Source organism: Protopterus annectens, chromosome 4.part0, assembly GCF_019279795.1.
Source record: "Protopterus annectens isolate FY-2018-M chromosome 4.part0, PAN1.0, whole genome shotgun sequence".
In the NCBI taxonomy this organism is placed as follows: domain Eukaryota; kingdom Metazoa; phylum Chordata; order Ceratodontiformes; family Protopteridae; genus Protopterus; species Protopterus annectens.
The window spans coordinates 943,957,094-943,976,059 of record NC_056733.1 but is presented as its reverse complement, the minus strand read 5'-3'; the positions used below and the strand labels follow the sequence as shown (position 1 = coordinate 943,976,059).

The window sequence follows — 18,966 nt, the reverse complement described above, 5'->3', positions numbered from 1 at the left end:
TGCCCTCCCAGATGATCCAGACCTGTATAACACGGGTGCCCTCCCAGATGATCCAGACCCGTATAACACGGGTGCCCTCCCAGATGATCCAGACCTGTATAACACGGGTGCCCTCCCAGATGATCCAGACCTGTATAACACGGGTGCCCTCCCAGATGATCCAGACCTGTATAACACGGGTGCCCTCCCAGATGATCCAGACCTGTATAACACGGGTGCCCTCCCAGATGATCCAGACCTGTATAACACGGGTGCCCTCCCAGATGATCCAGACCCGTATAACACGGGTGCCCTCCCAGATGATCCAGACCCGTATAACACGGGTGCCCTCCCAGATGATCCAGACCTGTATAACACGGGTGCCCTCCCAGATGATCCAGACCTGTATAACACGGGTGCCCTCCCAGATGATATAAGTGACCACCTACTCACTTACATCATTAAGCATAAAGTAGATAACCTCCACCAAGTTTTTTATAAATCTATCATAAACAACAAGAACTTTAACTCCACTGACTTTCAGAACAAACTCAGAGCATGCAATTGGGCCATACTTAAAGAACTTCCACTAGATGGTGCTGTAGACTGTTTTAATTTTAAATTCCTCTCCATTCTAGATTCCCACGCTCCTATCCTCACCCTTAGAGCCAAAACCAAGACCGCCCCCTGGCTCTCTAAAGTAACCAAAACCAAAATCATAGCAAGAAATAAAGCATGGGACTATTGGTGCACCTCTAAAGACCCACTTGAGCATATTAAATTCCGACAACTAAGGAATGATACCAAGAAAGCCACATTGTTAGACAAAATAAACTTCTATCAACACCTTCAGCAAAAACACCAGCACAAACTTCAAAAACTTTGGGCAGGCATAAACAAACTGCTCCACCCTGGCCAAAACTCCACCCCCACCCCCTCAACTTGCGACCTTAAAACTCCAGAGGAAACTGCTAACATCATTAACAACTTTTTTACCAAAACCATCCAGTCACTAGCTAGCCAACAAGCCCCCACCAGCTCCTTTCAAAACTCCTCCACAACCAGTACCCTACTCCCTTACACCTTCCAACCTGTATCACATCGACCATCCAATCTCTAATTAACAAACTAAAGCCCACTACCCTGGTAGCTGATCTCCTCCCACCAGCATATTTACAAAAGGGGCAGGCACCATTGCATACCCTGTCTCGATCATAATAAACCGCACCTTGACTGAAGCCACTATCCCCTCTCTCTGGAAGGTTTCCCATATCATTCCCCTTCATAAAGGAGGGAATTCTTTAGACCTCTCAAACTTCTGACCAATAGCTATACTATCACCACTGGCCAGAATTATGGAAGAGTGTGCCCACAACCAATTAATGCACCGTCTCACCCAAAATAAACTACTGGACAACTCTCAGCATGGCTTCAGGCCACACCACAGCACCACATCAGCCCTCCTATCCTTCTCTAACTCTGTCAACATCAACCGAAACAATAACAAACTTACCTCAGCTCTCTTCCTAGATCTCTGTAAGGCCTTTGATATGGTCAATCACCCACTGCTTCTTTGTACACTGAAGGAACTGTCACTGAATAGTAGCTCCATTAAATGGTTCCAGTCTTACCTGTCTGATAGACAACAAGCAGTTTTATGTCAGAATACCCTATCCACAAGTCTACCTATTTCTCTAGGAGTCCCCCAAGGCTCCATACTTGGACCACTACTCTTCTCAGTCTGTATCAATGACCTACCCACCATCACTCCCAAGGCCATCTGCATCCAATACGCGGATGACTCTTCTTTAATATGTACCACCTCCTCCTCAACTGAGCTTGTAACTCTAACCCAGAATACTTTCAGTGATGTAGAAAAATGGTTTGCAAACAGTCAGCTTCTATTAAACCCCAACAAAACTAAACTGCTCATCTTTTCCCCGCCTGCAAATCCTCCTCACCATTCTTTACTATAAGTTCCAACAACGGCACAATCATATCCCCAGGTACTCACACAAAACTCCTGGGCGTCACAGTCGATAACGTCCTAAAATATATCTGTGTCAATTAAGCCATCAAATCTGTCAACAAAAAACTGGGCTCCCTATACAGGATCAAACCCTTTCTCACTCCTTTTGCAAGACCCACTATCGCTCGGTCCCACCTACTATCTACCCTCCTCTATGCCTCCCCCCTCTTCACTAACCTGAACCAAGCCAACATTGCCAAACTTGCTAGTTGTTACAACCATATTGCTAGATTTGCTACAGGTGCTACTTCTAGGACCCACCATTGCATCAACCTAACTCAACTAGAATGGCTAGAGTGGCCCAGTCTTCTCCGATACAACCAACTTATAATAACCCACAAAATACTATATCAACCCGAAAAAACACCAGCACTAAATAAGTTCATCAAACCATACAGCAACCTGAGGTCACTACGCTCTGCTGACAAACTGCTGGTACAAACAACTAAGAGCATAAATGTGGCTGGGGACTCTCTATTCAGCAACTCAGTAGGCAAAACTTGGAATATGCTATCTGCCAAACTTACTCACCAATCCTCCTTAACCCAGTTTAAAAAAAGCCTCAAACTATACTTCCTACAGCATTGGCAATGTCCCTGCTTAAACCCCGACTAATCACCACCCGCTGTTCCTGCAAACTCTCCCTAAGCATTTCAATCTTATACTCTAGTAAGTGTAAGAATTCTTGAAGGAACTTGGCCCATAACTCCGTGTATTATTGTCTGAAATTGAAGCCGCATGATTTTGATGTTGTCTACTATGTTTTATCCATGTTTGTCACCCTACTTAAAACTGCATATTATATTTATCTCTAAATGTTTCTATTGTTCCTAATGTATTTATACTGTGCTTTCTGGAGCTTTTCTCCCCGGGCCTCCAGTGAAAATGGACATATATCCAGTCAGACTTTCCCGGTAAACAAATGTAAAATAAAATAGTCCAGGGCACTAGAGTTAATAAAGTTGAGGAACTTTGGGCAGGTGAGTTTGAGCACGAGTAATTCACCCAGTCAGTGGATGGGTAATTAGTCACCCAAAGCCATGGTGTTTGGATGTATCTTGATAGACTGAAGTCAATCCAAATAGGCAGAGGTGGGTGTCCTGATTCTTGGAGAGGGTCCTGTAGCTGCAGTGCCTTGAATAGGTGTCCTCCCAACAGTTAATTGCACCTGAAGTATCTGTAGGGAATCATGCTGTTTGACCACTCTGGATGTGTATCTAGCTTTAATGAAAATGAATACACTGTCTCCTGTAGTTTTCACACCTTCAGTTTGTGGTCTGAACATGTGGAAGGAGGTGTAACCCTGTATGGCTGGGGTGCTCTCCACAGCCTTGAAACAAGTCTAATATTCTTTCCTAGCATAGTACTTCTCAGGGCTTTAGGCTCCCTGTTTCTGTTGTCATGAAAGTTCTGAAGGGCTTGTTGCCCAAACCTGATTTTTAGTGTGCTGAGCTTAAGTTGTCTGATGGTTTGGGTACATGGATGGTGACGTGAAGTGTTAGAAGCTGGCCGGCTGTTGTATCTTTAGCAAGTCAATATTAGTAGTTCAAATACCTTCAACCTGCCTTAACTTTTTTTTTTCATTTTGGAGCCGTGGACCCATTTGAGAATATGATTGCAGCACTTACTTTCTGTTTGGACTTAATTTTTACTCGAACTTTGTACTTCATTGTTTAGTGCATACACCTGTGCATTTATTTATGTGTGTGTTTGGTGGTGTGATGGCAGGGCAAGGTGCTTATTTCAGTTACTTGTCGGTGTTACGTAGATGCTATGCAGAGTGCGATCTGCAGCTCGAGCTTCCATGAGTCGACTGAAAGGAAATAAACACAGACCAAATCACATTATCAATAATATGAAGTTCACATTCACAAAGTTTGACATTTGCTTACCTCACAAAACTCAGCGACATTCTAACTTTTTGATATTAAGGACTGCATACATGATTACCATATCCGTAGCTTTCTGAAGGGGAGGGTCTTCTGGGTTGTAGAATTAATGCCCTCTTATTCTTTCTCTTGTATGGACAGTCCCTTCATCTAGAAACTGCATTTTGAAGTTTTCTTTAAGTTGCACAAATGTATATGTATAGAGCTTTGTTTCTTCCTGTACAACAGAGGTTCGGGGTAGAACTGGGCAGTGCAAGGGCTGGGCAGACTTTTCTTGCCCAAAGCTTGATGTTATAGTGTGTGCCAAATGAATCACTTCGGTCTACAAGTAGAGGTAAGAAAAAAAACATAACTAAAATGTGGATGGCAGAAGAGGACACCACAACAGCAACCAACCACAGAAGGTATCCCACTGCAGAGGGTTCCTTTCTAGATCAGATGATATGGCTTTTAATTTATCTCACTGTTCTTAGACACATGCTGTCAGTTTTGGAAAACTGTGCTCTGTAATAATGGGGAGCTAGAGTTTGACTGTTCTTAGACACATGCTGTCAGTTTTGGATAACTGTGGTCTGTAATAATGGGGAGCTAGAGTTTGACTGTTCTTAGACACATGCTGTCAGTTTTGGAAAACTGTGGTCTGTAATAATGGGGAGCTAGAGTTTGACTGTTCTTAGACACATGGTGTCAGTTTTGGAAAACTGTGCTCTGTAATAACGGGGAGCTAGAGTTTGACTGTTCTTAGACACATGCTGTCAGTTTTGGAAAACTGTGGTCTGTAATAATGGGGAGCTAGAGTTTGACTGTTCTTAGACACATGCTGTCAGTTTTGGAAAACTGTGCTCTGTAATAATGGGGAGCTAGAGTTTGACTGTTCTTAGACACATGCTGTCAGTTTTGGAAAACTGTGCTCTGTAATAATGGGGAGCTAGAGTTTGACTGTTCTTAGACACATGATGTCAGTTTTGGAAAACTGTGCTCTGTAATAACGGGGAGCTAGAGTTTGACTGTTCTTAGACACATGCTGTCAGTTTTGGATAACTGTGGTCTGTAATAATGGGGAGCTAGAGTTTGACTGTTCTTAGACACATGCTGTCAGTTTTGGAAAACTGTGCTCTGTAATAATGGGGAGCTAGAGTTTTGCTATTTTTATTTTTTGATAAACAGCAATGCTATTGTAGAGTCTGACATGTGTATATAAAATCAAAATGTACATTTAAGGACTGTTTGCATTCTGAATCTTTCAATACAGCAGTAAATGGTGCAGCTGTTTGTAGAGCAGCCTGGGAGGACAGGAGCGTGACATTCTACAATGAGAAGCACAGTAACATACTGCAAACACCCTATGAAACCGAGCTCACCTACAGGGCAAGAGTGGACAGCTTAGCAGAAACAGAACGACTCTTTGATGAGCTCACAAGAGAAAAGCAGCAGGTAACAAACTCCACCTACAGGAGTGGAAGGAGGTTTCAACACAGTGAAAGGCTGTGGTAAAACAACTATTGAAAAAATAGAGTTTGTTTATTAAATAAAGATGTGTTCAGCTATGTGCTGGGTGACTGGAGTGGATGAAGAAGGTTTGTATGGGCTTTGTAGTAGTGCCGTTTAGTAAAGTGTTTGTACTACACTGCTAAACGCTAGGTAGTGCCTTTTAGTAAAGTGTTTGTACTATACTGCTAAATGCTAGGTAGTGCCGTTTAGTAAAGTGTTTGTACTATACTGCTAAACGCTAGGTAGTGCCGTTTAGTAAAGTGTTCGTACTACACTGCTAAACGCTAGGTAGTGCCTTTTAGTAAAGTGTTTGTACTACACTGCTAAACGCTAGGTAGTGCCGTTTAGTAAAGTGTGTGTACTACACTGCTAAACGCTAGGTAGTGCCGTTTAGTAAAGTGTGTGTACTACACTGCTAAACGCTAGGTAGTGCCTTTTAGTAAAGTGTTTGTACTACACTGCTAAACGCTAGGTAGTGCCGTTTAGTAAAGTGTGTGTACTACACTGCTAAACACTAGGTAGTGCCTTTTAGTAAAGTGTTTGTACTATACTGCTAAACGCTAGGTAGTGCCGTTTAGTAAAGTGTTCGTACTACACTGCTAAACGCTAGGTAGTGCCGTTTAGTAAAGTGTTCGTACTATACTGCTAAACGCTAGGTAGTGCCTTTTAGTAAAGTGTTTGTACTATACTGCTAAACGCTAGGTAGTGCCTTTTAGTAAAGTGTTCGCACTACACTGCTAAACGCTAGGTAGTGCCGTTTAGTAAAGTGTTTGTACTACACTGCTAAACGCTAGGTAGTGCCGTTTAGTAAAGTGTTCGTACTACACTGCTAAACGCTAGGTAGTGCCTTTTAGTAAAGTGTTTGTACTACACTGCTAAATGCTAGGTAGTGCCTTTTAGTAAAGTGTGTGTACTATACTGCTAAACGCTAGGTAGTGCCTTTTAGTAAAGTGTGTGTACTATACTGCTAAACGCTAGGTAGTGCCTTTTAGTAAAGTGTTCGTACTACACTGCTAAACGCTAGGTAGTGCCTTTTAGTAAAGTGTTTGTACTACACTGCTAAACGCTAGGTAGTGCCTTTTAGTAAAGTGTTTGTACTACCCTGCTAAACGCTAGGTAGTGCCTTTTAGTAAAGTGTTTGTACTACACTGCTAAACGCTAGGTAGTGTCTTTTAGTAAAGTGTTCGTACTACACTGCTAAACGCTAGGTAGTGCCTTTTAGTAAAGTGTTTGTACTACACTGCTAAACGCTAGGTAGTGCCTTTTAGTAAAGTGTGTGTACTATACTGCTAAACGCTAGGTAGTGCCTTTTAGTAAAGTGTGTGTACTATACTGCTAAACGCTAGGTAGTGCCTTTTAGTAAAGTGTTTGTACTATACTGCTAAATGCTAGGTAGTGCCTTTTAGTAAAGTGTTCGTACTACACTGCTAAACGCTAGGTAGTGCCTTTTAGTAAAGTGTTTGTACTATACTGCTAAACGCTAGGTAGTGCCTTTTAGTAAAGTGTTCGTACTACACTGCTAAACGCTAGGTAGTGCCTTTTAGTAAAGTGTTTGTACTACACTGCTAAACGCTAGGTAATGCATTTTAGTAAAGTGTGTGTACTATACTGCTAAACGCTAGGTAGTGCCGTTTAGTAAAGTGTGTGTACTATACTGCTAAACGCTAGGTAGTGCCTTTTACTAAAGTGTTTGTACTATACTGCTAAACGCTAGGTAGTGCCTTTTAGTAAAGTGTTTGTACTATACTGCTAAACGCTAGGTAGTGCCTTTTAGTAAAGTGTTCGTACTACACTGCTAAACGCTAGGTAGTGCCTTTTAGTAAAGTGTTTGTACTACACTGCTAAACGCTAGGTAGTGCCTTTTAGTAAAGTGTTTGTACTACACTGCTAAACGCTAGGTAGTGCCTTTTAGTAAAGTGTTTGTACTATACTGCTAAACGCTAGGTAGTGCCTTTTAGTAAAGTGTTTGTGCTATACTGCTAAACGCTAGGTAGTGCCTTTTAGTAAAGTGTTTGTACTATACTGCTAAACGCTAGGTAGTGCCTTTTAGTAAAGTGTTTGTGCTATACTGCTAAATGCTAGGTAGTGCCTTTTAGTAAAGTGTTTGTACTACACTGCTAAACGCTAGATAGTGCCTTTTAGTAAAGTGTTTGTACTACACTGCTAAACGCTAGGTACTGCCTTTTAGTAAAGTGTTTGTACTATACTGCTAAACGCTAGGTAGTGCCGTTTAGTAAAGTGTTTGTACTACACTGCTAAACGCTAGGTAGTGCCTTTTAGTAAAGTGTTTGTACTATACTGATAAACGCTAGGTAGTACCGTTTAGTAAAGTGTTTGTACTACACTGCTAAATGCTAGGTAGTGCCGTTTAGTAAAGTGTTTGTACTACACTGCTAAACGCTAGGTAGTGCCTTTTAGTAAAGTGTGTGTACTATACTGCTAAACGCTAGGTAGTGCCTTTTAGTAAAGTGTGTGTACTATACTGCTAAATGCTAGGTAGTGCCTTTTAGTAAAGTGTTCGTACTACACTGCTAAATGCTAGGTAGTGCCTTTTAGTAAAGTGTTTGTACTATACTGCTAAACGCTAGGTAGTGCCTTTTAGTAAAGTGTTCGTACTACACTGCTAAACGCTAGGTAGTGCCTTTTAGTAAAGTGTTTGTACTACACTGCTAAACGCTAGGTAATGCATTTTAGTAAAGTGTGTGTACTATACTGCTAAACGCTAGGTAGTGCCTTTTAGTAAAGTGTGTGTACTATACTGCTAAACGCTAGGTAGTGCCTTTTAGTAAAGTGTTTGTACTATACTGCTAAACACTAGGTAGTGCCTTTTAGTAAAGTGTTTGTACTACACTGCTAAACGCTAGGTAGTGCCTTTTAGTAAAGTGTTTGTACTATACTGCTAAACGCTAGGTAGTGCCTTTTAGTAAAGTGTTCGTACTACACTGCTAAACGCTAGGTAGTGCCTTTTAGTAACGTGCTTGTACTACACTGCTAAACGCTAGGTAATGCATTTTAGTAAAGTGTGTGTACTATACTGCTAAACGCTAGGTAGTGCCTTTTAGTAAAGTGTGTGTACTATACTGCTAAACGCTAGGTAGTGCCTTTTAGTAAAGTGTTTGTACTATACTGCTAAACGCTAGCAGCCAGAGTTTAGAGATAAGCTGATCTGCAGGGCTTGTGGAAGATTGTATTCTGTGTTACTTTGCTCTCTGGCTATTGATGCCAAAGCCCACGTGTATTATTTTACCCCCCCCCTCCTGCGTTTCAGCCATTAGCTCTGTCATGATCGATTGACTCATTAATTCCCTCATGGAGTAAGAGCCTTTGTGGGAGGCAGCTATCAGGATTTTTCATTTATACCTTTAATCCCCTGCGTCACCAGTCTGGACCCTAATACCCCAATTCACCAGGCAGTTGATGTGTGCAGTCTGGTCCCCCAATACCCCCTTCACCAGGCAGTTGATGTGTGCACTCTGGTCCCCCAATACCTCCCTTCACCAGGCAGTTGATGTGTGCACTCTGGTCCCCTAATACCTCCCTTCACCAGGCAGTTGATGTGTGCAGTCTGGGATGGAGTGGGCTACAGTAGCTTATGTAGTCAGGCACATTTGCACACATTCCTCATGAAGGATTTTGTGGTTTAGCAGAGGTAAGCACATGTCCTCGACCCATGTGGTGCATGCCACGTTCCTCTAATCCAGTGGCCGATGGCCAGACTGCCTCCTTCCCTCCCTCCCCTTGCGTAGGTGAGTCCGTGTCGACTGCTCCCACCTACCGTTTCCCATCCCGCTTTTCCCGAGTCTCTACCATTAATTGATCTTAGGTTGTCTGGGTCATAGTCCGGGGTTAATTCCTGTATGCCACAGAGCCCAGTGTGATCTTAGAACATATCACTCTAAAATGTGATGCAGTGTTACCATCTAAAAGTTGTGTGTTAGTGATAAAAGGAAATGTGTCACTGTTGTGGAAAGAGGTGGGATTAACTGCAGAGGAGCTTGATGCAGTCATCAGTCAGACTCGGTGCACGTTTGTCTTCCGTCTACATATTTATATGTGTGCACTTTCACGTGAGAAGACGTGTGTACTAAACCTGGAATTCGACTGGTTAAATGACTGAATATGTTGATTGTTGTAAAGGGGGTTAAACCTCTGATCTGACTCCAGTAACCCAGACTTGATTAACTAGAGACCAGGTCAATGGATGAGCTTTGGGTGGGGGGCAGAAGAGAGACACCAAGGCCTGCTGTCCCATGTCACATGAGGAACCTTTGTGGAATCTCCACTTAATGCATTTGCCTGCTCAGGTACATACCAAGGGGTCTCTTGGCTTCATAAGGGATTAGTACAGTGAGTTTGTAAGGCTAGGCTAATCTGCGTGTTTATCTTCCATTAGATCCTTTCTCTTCTTTTTCATAGCTGTCTGTGCTCATTTTTTACAGGACTTCATTCCATATTTGCTTATTGCTGCGTCCAGGTAATACCTAGTTCATATTAAATAATTATATAGTTTGTCATTCAAACACATTAAAATGACTTGAACACTTAAGTGTCCTAAGCTGTAGTCAGATAACAGGCTTTCACTTTTTTCTGCATTTAACAGAGCTCTGGTCATTATTGTTAGCAGTGTCAGGTGACTAGTTTGCAATGAGTATTTACTAGTGCTTTATTCCACGATTATATGTAATTCATTAGTGAAGGAAGGAAGGAGTGGAAAGACAAGCCAGCCCAGCCCTCATCGATATCAAGTGTAGCAGTCAAACCAGCCAGACCTTGTCCCCATAAATTGCCTATTCACCTGGATATATATATCTTGCCTGCTATTTGTAAGATTTCTGACTGATGGTGGTATATCTCACTTCTCTTTCCCACTTATTTAGTTTTTGACTGCTGTTAGATGGAACAACATGAACTTTCATATTTAGCCCAGTCTGAACTGCCCCAGTCCCTAGCTAATCATAGAAGACTTGTGGCCGTCACCTTGTTTGGCAAGATCCGCAGTTTTTTTCATTGTATTCCTTTTCTTGAGTGAGGCCTTTGCAGTCCCCAAAATATGATTACTCCTAACTTGTCCTCACATTTACAGTAAGTTGATGTATAAGCATAAATATAGTCTTGCAAGACAAGTAGGGTACAGAAGTACTTGTGTAAGCTTTTACATACCGAATCTTCTAGAAGATATAAAGCATCTGTAGCTGCGGAACAGCAAAGCACAACTTTTTTTTACAGTTAATATTACATTTAGATCTTTTTCACATGAACATTTAAGAACGTATAAGTCTAGATTCTGGACTTTCTAGAAGTTTTTGTAGAATACTAAGGTTTTGTTTCTGTAGGGTCCTTCCACCAGCCAGTTCGAATCCATTAGTTCATTCTGTAGTACGGTGCAAAATACTTGACCATGTTCAATACAGTGGTCAGGTTGTAAACTAGATGCCACTGTAAACTGGTTCCAGGATGATAACATGCTCTAGTGTTAGTTTTGATTGAGCAGCTCCTACCAGCCTCCTGAGATATCATTATGTGTGGCAGTGTCTTTAACTAGTCATCCAGCTGGAGGCAGTGGAGTAACTGAATGTAGGTCCAGGCTGAAGCTGGTGAGGAAGGAATGCCTAGTAACCACTAATCTCTGAGTGGAGGCTAAAGCTGGTGAGGAAAGCCTGTCTAGTTCACACTAACCTCTGAATGGAGGACCCATCATTCCCTGCAAGCTTACAGTTTTCCAGTTTTGTTTCTGTGCCTTTTACATACTAATAGAGCCCCAACCCTAATGAGGCTGTAGTTCTATCTCGTGGTACTTTCACTTTTTCCCTTTCCACAAGTGGACACAAATAGTGCTCAGTGCCTTTTACCTACTGATAGAGCCCCATCCCTAATGAGGCTGTAGCTCTATCTTATGGTACTTTCCCTTTTTCCCTTTCCACAAGTGGACACAAACAGTGCTCGGTGCCTTTTACCTACTAATAGAGCCCTATCCCTAATGAGGCTGTAGTTCTATCTCGTGGTACTTTCACTTTTTCCCTTTCCACAAGTGGACACAGACAGTGCTTGGTGCCTTTTACCTACTAATAGAGCCCCATCCCTAATGAGGCTGTAGTTCTATCTCGTGGTACTTTTTTTTCCTTTTCCACAAGCAGACACAAATTGTACTTTTTTTAGGCTGTTAAAAGTTGTGGCAGGAGGTCTGCAGGTGAAGTAAAGTCCAAAAGCAGTGCAGTGTCTTTCGGAGTGTAAATGTTCACAGTGCTTGTAGATGACCCAGGTCCAGCAACAAGATCCTCCATATTTCAGGAATGCCTTTGCATGTCTTATTGACTTTGGCATTTGTTATCATAGCTACCTTGTGCAGTCTGACAACTGAATTCCAAAATATTTGAATGAATTATATTACAGTAAAAGCAGTAAGTTATCCCTGTTGACTGTGATGGGATACCCGTTTTTCTGCTTGTAGAGTACCCTGACTGATATGTGATGGGATACTCCTTTTTCTGCTTGTAGAGTACCCTGACTAATGTGTGATGGTATACCCCTTTTTCTGCTTGTAGAGTACCCTGACTAATGTGTGATGGGATACCCTTTTTTCTGCTTGTAGAGTACCCTGACTAATGTGTGATGGGATACCCCTTTTTCTGCTTGTAGAGTACCCTGACTAATGTGTGATGGGATACCCTTTTTTCTGCTTGTAGAGTACCCTGACTGATATGTGATGGGATCCTCCTTTTTTGCTTGTAGAGTACCCTGACTAATGTGTGATGGGATACCCCTTTTTCTGCTTGTAGAGTACCCTGACTAATGTGTGATGGGATACCCCTTTTTCTGCTTGTAGAGTACCCTGACTAATGTGTGATGGGATACCCTTTTTTCTGCTTGTAGAGTACCCTGACTGATGTGTGATGGTATACCCCTTTTTCTGCTTGTAGAGTACCCTGACTAATGTGTGATGGTATACCCCTCTTTCTGCTTGTAGAGTACCCTGACTAATGTGTGATGGGATACCCCTTTTTCTGCTTGTAGAGTACCCTGACTAATGTGTGATGGGATACCCTTTTTTCTGCTTGTAGAGTACCCTGACTGATGTGTGATGGGATACCCCTTTTTCTGCTTGTAGAGTACCCTGACTAATGTGTGATGGGATACCCTTTTTTCTGCTTGTAGAGTACCCTGACTAATGTGTGACGGGATACCCTTTTTTCTGCTTGTAGAGTACCCTGACTGATGTGTGATGGGATACCCTTTTTTCTGCTTGTAGAGTACCCTGACTAATGTGTGATGGGATACCCCTTTTTCTGCTTGTAGAGTACCCTGACTAATGTGTGATGGGATACCCTTTTTTCTGCTTGTAGAGTACCCTGACTAATGTGTGACGGGATACCCTTTTTTCTGCTTGTAGAGTACCCTGACTAATGTGTGATGGGATACCCCTTTTTCTGCATGTAGAGTACCCTGACTAATGTGTGATGGGATACCCTTTTTTCTGCTTGTAGAGTACCCTGACTAATGTGTGACGGGATACCCTTTTTTCTGCTTGTAGAGTACCCTGACTAATGTGTGACGGGATACCCTTTTTTCTGCTTGTAGAGTACCCTGACTAATGTGTGATGGGATACCCTTTTTTCTGCTTGTAGAGTACCCTGACTAATGTGTGATGGTATACCCCTTTTTCTGCTTGTAGAGTACCCTGACTAATGTGTGATGGGATACCCTTTTTTCTGCTTGTAGAGTACCCTGACTAATGTGTGATGGGATACCCCTTTTTCTGCTTGTAGAGTACCCTGACTAATGTGTGATGGTATACCCCTTTTTCTGCTTGTAGAGTACCCTGACTAATGTGTGATGGGATACCCCTTTTTCTGCTTGTAGAGTACCCTGACTAATGTGTGATGGGATACCCTTTTTTCTGCTTGTAGAGTACCCTGACTAATGTGTGATGGTATACCCCTTTTTCTGCTTGTAGAATACCCTGACTAATGTGTGATGGGATACCCTTTTTTCTGCTTGTAGAGTACCCTGACTAATGTGTGATGGGATACCCTTTTTTCTGCTTGTAGAGTACCCTGACTAATGTGTGACGGGATACCCTTTTTTCTGCTTGTAGAGTACCCTGACTGATGGCCAGTGTCACTGACCAACCTGACCATTCTTGATGGATATCTCTGCAGATTAGTAAGGTGTGCCAGTTATGCAAAGCTGTTGCTAACGGTGAAAAGTGCAGGGTGTATAATAAAGGGAGAAGGGGCATCCCATGGCTGGTGCCTCTCCCAGGCTGAAATAGGTGAAACACCTTGCAGCTGCCTTATTCTTAGCTATGGCTCCTTTATATAGGTTCATAGATACTTATTAAGCTGATCATGTTTGAGGATCTGAAGAAGCCTAGCCTTGCATTCCCCTGGTAGTTTTATTCCTTATAAAATATGTTGAGGCATTTATTTGTTGTCCCTATCCATTAGGGATATAGATGGTAAACTCAGGGGGTGGGGGTTTGCAGTTTCCTAGCCATTCATCTATATTACATATGTGTAATAGGTCTGATAGGGTGGAGTGCTAAGGTTTTATACACGAGGCAGAGGTTACCTCTTGCAGAGTCAGTATGATCTGAGAAGAGGGATAAGGGTTTGAGATGGTCTGCACAGTTTTTATGATTTAGGCATTTTTATAAGAGATAAATGTTTGAACCGGTACATACTGAAAGGGGAATTATATTCAGTGATCACCCTAATGAAAGCAGAGTACAGTGGAAATCCCTGGACCTGAAATGCTATAGCTTTCGATATAAGCTAAGTAATGAAAAAGGACTTCCCTACAATAGTGGATATATGAAGACTGAAGGGCAGTTATTGCCCTCATAGGATCCCAGACCCCTGACTATGGGATCAACTCTCAGGGAGGTGTCAGTGTAATAGTTGTAGTGGAGGTAATGCCTGCCAACGGATACAATTGCACGTTTCTTGGCATTTAGTTTTAGTCTATGGTCTTGACATCAGCTATTAGTTTGGAATAGGCCATCTTGGAGTATCTTCACACTCAAGGTAAATTCCTTGGCATCCATGTTTCAAACACATAATAAAGTGGTTACAGTCGCTGACCCGCTCATACTCCTGTTCATCAGCCAATAATGCTAAACTTGTGCTAGCACAAAGTCTGTACCTTATCCGTATTATGCATCTTGGAGCTTTTCTCCCCAGGCCTCCACTGAAAACGGGTCACTCTGACCCAGTGGACTTCCCCGGTAATCAAACTGGAAATAAATAATAAATAAATAAAACTACAGAGAATAATAGTAGTAGGCCATAGATTACAATTTGAGCAGCATGTCCAGTATGCAGTTCAAAACCTAACCTTAAACAGGAACTTCTTCATAAAAGAAATTCTTTCCTAACAGAGTATGCATGCAAGACTATATCTCAGGCCTGTCTACTCCACAGTTTCCTATATGCCTCATCAGTTTTCACTACCCTGTGTTCCTCTCAAGTAGGTAAACTAGAGCAATCTGATAATAAAACTGTAAAGGTTGCAAGTAACCACATTATCATGCATTCATCCAAAAGTCTGTCAACAGTGGCCATCATCTAGAGCTTTCGTTTTTGTTTGTAGTTCCTGAAAATGAAAATCAAACCATTAAAAGCTATGATGGGACTTGAGGCATTTTTATCTGTGTGCTACTAATGATCAGGAGCTGGAATATTGTTACGAGAGTGATAGATGGTGAATCCGAGCCATTCAAAAGGTTGAGCTCACAGTGGTAGAAAAGTTTGATCATTGTAGATGCTTTGGTTTAGTCTATCAATGATTTTTAGTGCTGATCAACATTTACTTAAGACCCATATGGATATAATACTCAGTTGAGACTTGATCAAGTTTATATTATGAAGGAGCAGTCCTTTTGACTGCTCTTTCATCAGGTGGGTCGCATGATTTTATTGGAGCATGCACCATTGCATGTGGAGATAATTAGGAATTCTGATAGAGAATATACTGAGGCATTGCTGATTCCCTACATATTTGTTAGAATCTGAAAGGCTGGCCATACTACCTAGAAGGGACAACACAGAAAAATGAGACCGAGTTAAACAATTCTAAGGGAAGCAGTTGGAAAAATGAGACCAAGTTAAACAATTCTAAGGGAAGCAGTTGCAAAAATGAGACCGAGTTAAACAATTCTAAGGGAAGCAGTTGGAAAAATGAGACCGAGTTAAACAATTCTAAGCGAAGCAGTTGTAAAATACTGTAGTGCAGAGGGGGGTGTGCAGGAAGAAGGATTTCAGATATTGAAAGAGAGAGTTATGGTTCTGCAAAAAAAGAAAAGACTGACACCTGTTGAACAGGCACAGCTGGATAAGGGTAAATGGAAAAAAATGATAATCTGGGTAGGAAAGCAGCGTTTTAAATCCTAAATGGATAGAACATTGTGGCAGATTCACGGAGCTGCTCCTCTGTCTTTTTCTAAGTGGTGTGATTTCTGAACTTATGCCAGGAATGGATTTTCTGGAATCGGCCCACAGTGGAGGAAGTGATTCTCCTCCTCTCCTACCCATTGCAGCAGGACAACAGGAATCTTGAACTTTATTGCTGTGTTCATAAAAAAACTGTACTAAATTTTGTTATCCTGTATTGCCTGGGAACGATGTGGCTTCATGCTTTTGAGTCCTTAGTGGTACACAAAATTCTTTTATTTCTAGTCGAGGAGTCTTCCTACATTGAGATGGCAATTAGCTGAACCTTAGGTCTAGCTTCTGTATTCCTGGCTTAAGATTCAGAAGTGATTGAAACTGTTAGGAAGCTTTCAGTCAAGCAAACTTATTTTGCCAGGTGGAAGATGTTCTCCATTAAGTCAGAGCAATATTCTCTGTAGTGCCACAGTTGGTTAGCTTACAGGTCATCATCATGTATATTAGGAACCTGCAGTATCTGGGCCCAGTTAGTTCTTAGCTGAGGCGCACATGGAATTAATTGCTTCCTTTCAGGACATTGTGTTAGGGTAGGGTTGTATACCAACACCAAAAGAAGTGCTGCATCCCCCCGTTTGAAGAACCCATAGCCTCAGTCTATTTGAACCTCATGACTGACAGGCTTGCCTTTCATTTGTTGAACCCTGTTGGTTTGGCAGTGTTGAAGTCTGTCTGTTGGAAGATGTTTTACACGTGGCCTTCACATTGTCTTCCCAGCATGTATGAAATGTTAGCTCTAATTCAGGGAGCCATGTCTGGTGTTTCATCATTTCATCAGACTTCTGTTAATGTCATCAAATCTTTGCCTCTTCCACAAAACCACATTGATCCGTGTCCATCAATTTTGGCAACACTTATGCTATTCCTTTAACTTGTATAGGCAATAAACACTTTATAATCATAGTTTAAAATTGAAATAGGACTATATGAAGCTGGGTCTGAAATTTCTTTACCCTCGTTGGATAATACAGCCATCAAGTCGTCCTTCCAAGATGCTGGTGCTCCTCCCCTGTGAAAGTACTGTTAAACAAAACCTTCCAAATCTTTATCACTTTCTTCCCTACTAACTTCCAGACTTCTACAGGAATTTTCTCTCTTCCCAAGAACTTCCATGTTGACTAATTGTGCATCACCATTTTATATTATCTTTTCCTGCCTTAGTTATTAATTGTTAAGCCTCTTCTTTCTAACCTTGGCATTATTAAGCCTTCCTTAAATACTTCCATTTGTGCCTTTTTCTTGGTTTCTAAATTCCTCTATAGAATCTTTAGTTATTTTTCTTGTCATAGGCTCCCTAATTTTGCCAACAACCCTTTCTTTCTGTTGCCTTAGTTGTTGTGCTGGAAGGTTTTGTGTTCTGGGGTTATCAAAAAAGTAGTTACTTAACAGCAGCCTTTCTCAAAATCATGCATATTATTCAAGTAATGTCTTAATTCCCTTTTGTCCTGCAATTGCCCTTTTTCTGTCACATCTCCCTTATTTATTTATCTATCCATCCTTTGGTGAATAGGTTGTAGCCTATTTTCAGGGAGACCTGAGGTGCTATTTATACTACTTTGGGACAGTTTGCCAGGATATCAGACAACTTCCCCTACTCTTTTCGATAGGTGCTTGCGTGACTTTTACATGTCACATTTTCAAGACATTTAATTCAGTGAAAAACTCAAACAAAAAAACTATTTTTTTCAGAACACCACATCCCCCATTTTAATTTAGAAAGAACGCACACAACTGTGTTATTTTCATCAAATAAAGTTTACCCCCCTCCAGCTAGGAGCAGTTTCCCAAATTAATGGCTGCACTCACTGGCATTACCTAATCTAAAATTATAGCTACCAATGCTAAAGCCCATGTTACAGCTTATGTTCCCCCCTTGTAACGGGTTCTGTCCTTTTGTTATCTTTATATCCCTCCCAGAAGTGAAAATAGTTTGCATGGTTCCTGTAAACATTAACTTTTTGCCACATGAAGTAGTATGCAGGCTACCTTTAAATAAATAAACTAAATTGTACATTGTTCTATTAAATGAGTTAAAGTATAAAGGCTGCTTGGGAGTCTGACACTATTTATTTACTTCCCATGGTTTCAAACTGTATTTAGTGAATTTCTTGCTACTGTACCTTTAAATGTTATATTTCAATGCGTTAAGTGTGCTAAGAATTCTCGATTAATTGCTGGTCTCCAAGGAAAAGCAGTCAGCAGTGGGAAAAACAATTAACAACATTGCAGATGCATGACACTCTTTGCACATTTCACTCAGAACACAATGTACAAACTTCCCCTCTACCTGCAGAATTCTTGTCTAACACTGACAGCATTTGCTAATCGAAAAAAATAAGCTATTGTCTTTGCAAGGAATCATTAATTTCTTCCAAGCATATCTGCTTAAAAAACACTTTGAACCAAGGACATTAATCTAGAAGTCCACCCTTGTATAAACACAGGAACATAATGTCTCATAGATTCATAGATTCATAGATAAGTACTAAGCTAACTGCCCTTGCGGGCCATTGTAAGCCTAGCCAATTATCCCTTGTGAGACTCAAACCCTGCACCTTGTGTTTGTAAGGCAAACACCTTAACCATTAGGCCACCCTCTCAGTTCTGCATAAATCGTTTGCACTCTACCCCAGCAGCCTAAGCTCACAGCATTATATTAACTGTAAATTGCTTATAACCAGCCTTTCTTATCCTGTTACATTATAAAGCCTGTACATTTTACAACAAAGAAAAAGTACTTGCTTTAACATATTTAACATATGCAACAGTCACGGATAAGACTCCCTTACCTCACATTTAAAATACCTCTGACTGCACAGTGCATAAAACTGCTTCACAATATAACATGCAATTGACATACATTTTATATAAATATTATTAATTATTCCCTTCAGATTCCTCCTAAAAATTGACACAAAGTGAGGTATGTGCTTTGTAGTTCACCTACACATTTAATAGTCAACAAAATTCCAGATCCATCCATCCCAGCATGCTAGCATCTCAGAAACTCCACCTCATCTCGTCATAATACACTGACTTTTCTGAATCCCTTCAGATCTTGATTCCTGCCTTTGCATCCAAATGTGCTCTGAGCACCTCCAGTTTGATAAGTAATATCTTTCTTGTTTTTCTTCTA

The 18,966-nt window shown here is 41.3% G+C and overlaps 1 protein-coding gene across 4 annotated transcripts in view; it reads left to right on the top strand.

Moving 5' to 3' along the window:
• The window catches only part of MPHOSPH9 (M-phase phosphoprotein 9), a 2,191,511-nt gene that overhangs the window by 2,073,334 nt on the left and 99,211 nt on the right, over nt 1-18,966 (top strand). For 3 of the 4 annotated variants that reach the window (XM_044068924.1, XM_044068922.1, XM_044068923.1), the window contains one exon: nt 5,150-5,331. The exons of the other annotated variant lie outside the window; for it this stretch is intronic. In XM_044068924.1, the coding sequence (XP_043924859.1) occupies nt 5,150-5,331 (182 nt within the window). The remainder of the gene's footprint in view (nt 1-5,149; nt 5,332-18,966) is intronic. 4 annotated transcript variants of the gene reach the window in all.